General features: G+C 40.9%; 1 protein-coding gene across 1 annotated transcript; it reads left to right on the forward strand.

Annotated features, from left to right (window-relative positions):
• Positions 1-903: 903 nt before the first annotated feature.
• On the forward strand, positions 904-4,695 carry cldn15la (claudin 15-like a). The gene is made up of 5 exons (XM_014139145.2): positions 904-1,381; positions 2,972-3,136; positions 3,569-3,650; positions 3,815-3,928; positions 4,348-4,695. Exons 1-5 carry the CDS (start codon positions 1,165-1,167, stop codon positions 4,430-4,432), a joined length of 663 nt encoding a protein of 220 aa, XP_013994620.1. The 5' UTR covers positions 904-1,164; the 3' UTR covers positions 4,433-4,695.
• The last annotated feature ends 1,073 nt before the right edge of the window (positions 4,696-5,768 follow it).

Consider the following 5,768-nt stretch of genomic DNA (forward strand, 5'->3'; position numbering starts at 1 on the left):
CTAATATTGATAGCTGACATTGAAAGCTATCAGAGCAGGAGCTGTTGAAGACGGATTGACTATGTTACAGTTTAACCATACAAGTATTAAATATCAGAACAATGTACTACAGTGCAGCAACATATTTCATTGGTCACCAAACAATTTTTCATCTGTGTAGTAGAATTGATTAATTCATTATATGGTCACCCACAGTTGGAATCACAAGCACACACACGACAATGAGTAGCTATTTCTGTGGCTTAGCGACAAGAGGGAAATTCATATGGTCATAAAATCATTATCTTCGTTTCTTGGCAATCATTAGCAAAGGATATTTCAGTAGTGTTTCAATCTATGACAGTTTGTTCAGTTACCCATTTCGAGTACCATCTTCTAGCAGGAGAACATGTAAATGTATCAAATGGGTCAGTTATTTATGTCAAATTAAGTGAAAACCTGTAATATTTTGACAGCCGATGCTGTTGTAGTTAAGTCTAAGTCCAATAATTGATTAAAAACATTTTTACTAAACGTGTATTTAGACTTCTAGACTTATTGTGACAGCACCAAAGTTTTGATTTGGGGGTTCAATTACAGACAACCAAAAGATGACAAGGAGGTGCCAGATATGTCTTCCCTTTATGACAGGAAACAGACAGCATGTTGTAACTCTGTCACCATCATCATCATTGTCAACACAAACTTAGGAGAATGGAGCAGAGCAGGAGGCGAGAGTATCGAGGGCCTGGTTTGGGTGTGGCCACTAAGCTCTTCCATCCTTATCACGTCATCATAATCAGTAGGGTTGGAGAGAAGTGGGGGAGGTGGTAGAGAGGGCCCATATGGGTGCGGCTCCACTAACTTTATGGCCCCTGGTAGGGTGTAAAGTCCTCATGTCAGAGCCAGGGACCTGAGATATAGGAAGCACAACGAACAGATAGAGACACTAGCTAACATCCACCCCACACATCTCTACCTTCAGTCCTCTGTGCATACATTGGAAGATTTTAAAAGGTTGTTTTTGGGGTTGTTTTTAGGTCATACCCTGTCTGTAGTGTAGTGTCGTTTTTTTGAGTCATTACATTTTTCGGGAATTTTTTAACCTATTTGGCCCTGTAGTTCTGTATTTTCTGTGTATTTTGGGAATCCATTCCGTCTCGTGTGTTGTGAAAGGTTTCGACCATGTCGACCGCTGTGGAGGCAACCGGATTCTTCATGTGTATCGCCAGCTGGCTGATCACTGGTACGGCTCTCGCCAACGACTACTGGAAGGTGTCCTCCGTCTCTGGCAGCGTCATCATCTCCACCCGACAGTATGAGAACCTGTGGCACTCCTGTGCCGAAGACAGCTCTGGAATCGCTGAGTGCCGCGACTTTGAGTCCCTGCTCGGCCTGCCCGGTAAGAACCAGTAGTCTAACCGTTCTAACCGTCACCACCAACTCAGACACTTCAACCAGGGAGAAAATGCTTTGAAACGGAGTGTAATGGGGAGGTACAACCTGAACTGGTCAAATGACACTAATTCTCGTTGTCAATTGCAAAATGTTTTTAAATGTTTTTCTTTTGGTGTGCTTTACTGAACAAGACCCAGCATTGCCGTGGTCTTCCCTGTGGCTCAGTTGGTAGAGCATGGTAATTGCAATGCCAGCATGGTGTGTGCAACGCCAGGGTTGTGGGTAATACATAATAATAATAATAATTTAAAAAATGCATGAAATGAAATGTATGCATTCACTACTGTAAGTCGCTCTGGATAAGAGCGTCTGCTAAATGACTAAAAATGTAAAAATGTAAAAATTGCCAGTCTTAGAGTGACTGGCATCTTTGGTGGGGAGAGGTCAGGGCACACCTGTGCCTATATCTGATATGGTTAAATGAAGATAATGTAACTATTAACAATAATTATGTCCAATTACTTTCTACCATGGCAAGAAGATAAATGTATCTTTACATTGTTTGCTGTGAGCTTTCATGAAAAAGGCTAATATGAACATGCTTTCCCACTGCTTTCCCGGCCTAAATGTAACTTCAAATGTAGGCGCTTTTAATATTACAACTTTAAAATAATGTTAACTCTTTATGAAAGTTTCAGATAAGGTGCAGTTTACAGGGTCAGCCATAGTAGTACAGCACCCCTGGTCCAAATTAGGGTTAACTGCCTTGCTCAAAGGCACATCGACAGATGTTGTCGTGTCGGGTGTTCGAACCAGCGACTTTTCCGTTACTGGCCCAAAGCTTTAACCGCTAGGTCACATTTGAACTCTCTTCTAGAGTTGAATCTCTATTTTTCTTCTTCTATCTTTCTCTCCTTCCTAAGGCCAGTGATGTGTGTCATAATGGTGGACATTTTGTGCTCCTATGACAAGGAAATGGAGGGAAGCTACTGCACCTTGGCCAGTGTCAAAGTAGCAGTTCTAAACATAGGCATAAATTAATCTTGGTTATTAGGTCTTTGGCTTTGATAGCAGTTATCTGCAATCTAAAGGGTGATTTGTAGATTGATACAGTATGGTACAGTATATTGTTGAATCGCAAAAATATCAACTAGCTAATAACAACCTTATGAGTAACTGCTGAAAATTGGTCAGATTAAATTCAGTTTAGAAATGTGATGGGCTGGGATTTAAAATACATGTTATTACAATACCACTATGGACATATCCTGGGATGTTTTGTTAAGTTTCACCTTTAGCATAAGTATGCTATTTTTTCATGTTCAGAATACAGTTCCTTGCCATTTATAAAGGACATGTTCTCTGCATTGCGTCTATTTCTTGGGACATTTTATAGTACTCCTTTGAAAATGTCTACCATTGTCTTAGTCTAGTCCACCAACAAACCAGTAATTATGTATGTATATGTATACAGTTTCCAAATTAAGCTGACAAATTACTCTCCAAATGAATGTTGTGTAGCTGATGTGTAGCTGTGTTTTAACATGCAACTCTTCCTCTCGTCTCTCTCTTCCCTTCCTTCCCCTCCCCTCAGGCCATGTACAGGCGAGCCGTGCCCTGATGATCATCAGTCTGCTCTTAGGGCTGGTGTCTATGATCGTGTCTCTGCTGGGGCTAAAGTGCATTAAGATTGGCAGTGCCACGGAGCAGACAAAGGCCAAGATTGCCGTCACTGGTGGAGGCATCTTTATCCTCGCTGGTGAGTTCAGATTTACTACCTATTGTTGTAAAGTTGCAGAAACTTTCCTATGGTTCCTGTTTTTCTGAAAAACGTATTACGTTTGGAAAAGTTAACAGAATTTCATATCCCTAACTGTTCTGATATACGTTACCCAGCATCAGAGTAAGAGGTGTCCTGTCAGATATATTTTTCTTGTTTTGTCATTGAGTCCCTTTTTCACGTCTTTATTTTGTGCACCGTGGTTCACTTCTCTCTCATGTTGCTATCATCCCATTTTTTTCCTTCCCCTTTACCGCTTGTTTCTTCATTCTGTTTCGTATCAGCTTTCCCTGTTCTCTCTTCCATTTTCCTTTTTCTGTCGACCTTCCTCTTTCTTTCTTTCCTTCCCTAACGTCACATGTCTCTTCTGCTCTTCATCTCTCTCATAGAAAGTGTCTTTCTCTTCTACAGGTCTCTGCGAGCTGATCTGCTGTTCTTGGTACGCCACCCGAGTTGTACAGGACTTTAACAACCCATTCTTTGGTGGGGTGAAGTAAGTGGAAAGACCAAGCAAACATTTTTTTTTTCAGCAACCACAAAAGTAAATTAAATTCATACACATAGAAGATGTGAAACACCCGATGATGCGCATAATAATACATAACTACATACTGTATAAATATTATTTTGTTCCTTACTGATTTTTGTTGTGTGCAGGTTTGAGTTGGGCACTGGTCTCTTCCTGGGCTGGGGCGCAGCCTGTCTGTCCATGCTGGGAGGATCTCTTCTCTGCTGTGCCTGCAAGAGGGCAAAAAGTGAAACGCCTAAAGCGTAGGTCTTTCATTCGACTTCCTTCGCCTCTCATCAGTACCTTCACATACCCTGTAGTTCAGTGTTTTTAAACTCCACTTCTTGATTACCCCCCCCATGTTACAAATGTTTTGTTCTAGACCCACTCAAGCATACCTCATTCAACACAAATGTGGGGTACATGAGGACTGGAGTTGAGAAACACTACTGTAACCTACCTCACTGTCACATGTTCTTTTTTGTCTTCTACTTCTGTGTCTCACTTGTTTCATGTGTTTTGTCTGCCTCCCTTGTTTTTCCTTAAGCTTCACTTTGAATTTTGTTTATTCCACTTGTTTTGTCTCATTTACATTTTGTGCCTGCCACCTTTTGCTTTTTCACCTGTTGTTTAGTTTGTCTGCCCCTCTCTGACCTTCTGTTCTGTCTTTGATGTAATCCAGAGGGTACTATGCATCAAGTCAGCCTAAAACAATCTACGCACCTGCTGCCAGGTCTGAGCCGGACTCCACCAAAGCCTACGTTTAAGACGTCCCTCCCCTACCACCTCACCTCCCCTCTCCCACTTTTCAACCACCCCAACACCATTGTTGACGCTCACATTTAAGAGCACATATTTTACTGTTGTTACCCATGTTTTTGTTTTTCTCTTTCACCATGAATTTTGCTAATTGTTTTGAAGGATTTTGAGGTTGATGCAAAAAACCTGCAATAATTTGGAGTTGAACTATTGGTAATGGGATCTGTTTGTGTGGAATTGCTATCCTCTGAATAAACATTCATTTGATATACGTTTTGGTGTTTGTCATCATTTCATGCAACTGAACTGCCTTACTAAAATGTGTTAATGCCTAAAGCCCACTTCAGATACATAAGATGAGACACACTGCAGCGGTCTTAAAGGGAAACTTCCCCACCAGACATCCATTTGGGGTGTTTTTCCAGTCTCACCACGTAGTAGTAGTGATCTTAATAACAGTAGTGATGTTAATAATAATCACCCCATTTCAAGGCTTCCTTGTCTAGCTAAGATTCTTGAATCCTTGGTAAATGTACAACTTTGCTCTTTTTTTATCTGAGAAATGTATTTTGAATGTAAACCAATCAGGGTTTAGGCCTGGGCATAGTACTATTACAGCAACCACATTAGTTGTTAATGATCTTGTCAATGCTTTAGATACTCAAATGACATGTCCTGCTTTGTTTGTGGACCTGTCGAAAGCTTTTGATACTGTTGATCATGCTATTTCATTGAATAAGGCCTGAGCTCTGATGCCTGTTCATGGTTTCATTTACATTTTAGTCATTTAGCAGATGCTCTTATCCAGAGCAACTTACAGTAATGAATGCATACATTTCATAGATGTTTTATTTTTTTTCCGTACTGGCCCCCCGTGGGAATCGAACCCACAACCCTGGCGTTGCAAAAACCATGCTCTACCAACTGAGCCACACGGGACCACGATTATCTTAGTGACAGAACTCAGGCCAGAACTCAGGCCATCGTGATTGATGGGGTTAAGAAGCTAAAATTAAAAGTTGGCTTTTTCTACAGAAACAGATCGTGTCTTTCTCTAAGCAGATTATTCAATCAACCTTTTTATCTGTTCTTGACTATGGTGATATTATTTCTCAAAGTGCAGCTGCTACTACTCTTAAACCTTTGGATGCCATCTACCATAGTGCCCTTAATTTTGTTATAGGTGACAGTTTTGATACTGCGTCCTGTATCAAAAGGTTGGCTGGACATTGCTAGTGGCTAAGATATGGTTGTCCTTATTCAATAGAGCCATTGGACATTTCAATGATGTTCCTATCTGCCAGGCCATTGCATGTTATCTAGGTTGACTCATTTTCCCTGGCT

Source organism: Salmo salar, chromosome 14, assembly GCF_965601325.2.
Source record: "Salmo salar chromosome 14, fSalSal1, whole genome shotgun sequence".
In the NCBI taxonomy this organism is placed as follows: domain Eukaryota; kingdom Metazoa; phylum Chordata; class Actinopteri; order Salmoniformes; family Salmonidae; genus Salmo; species Salmo salar.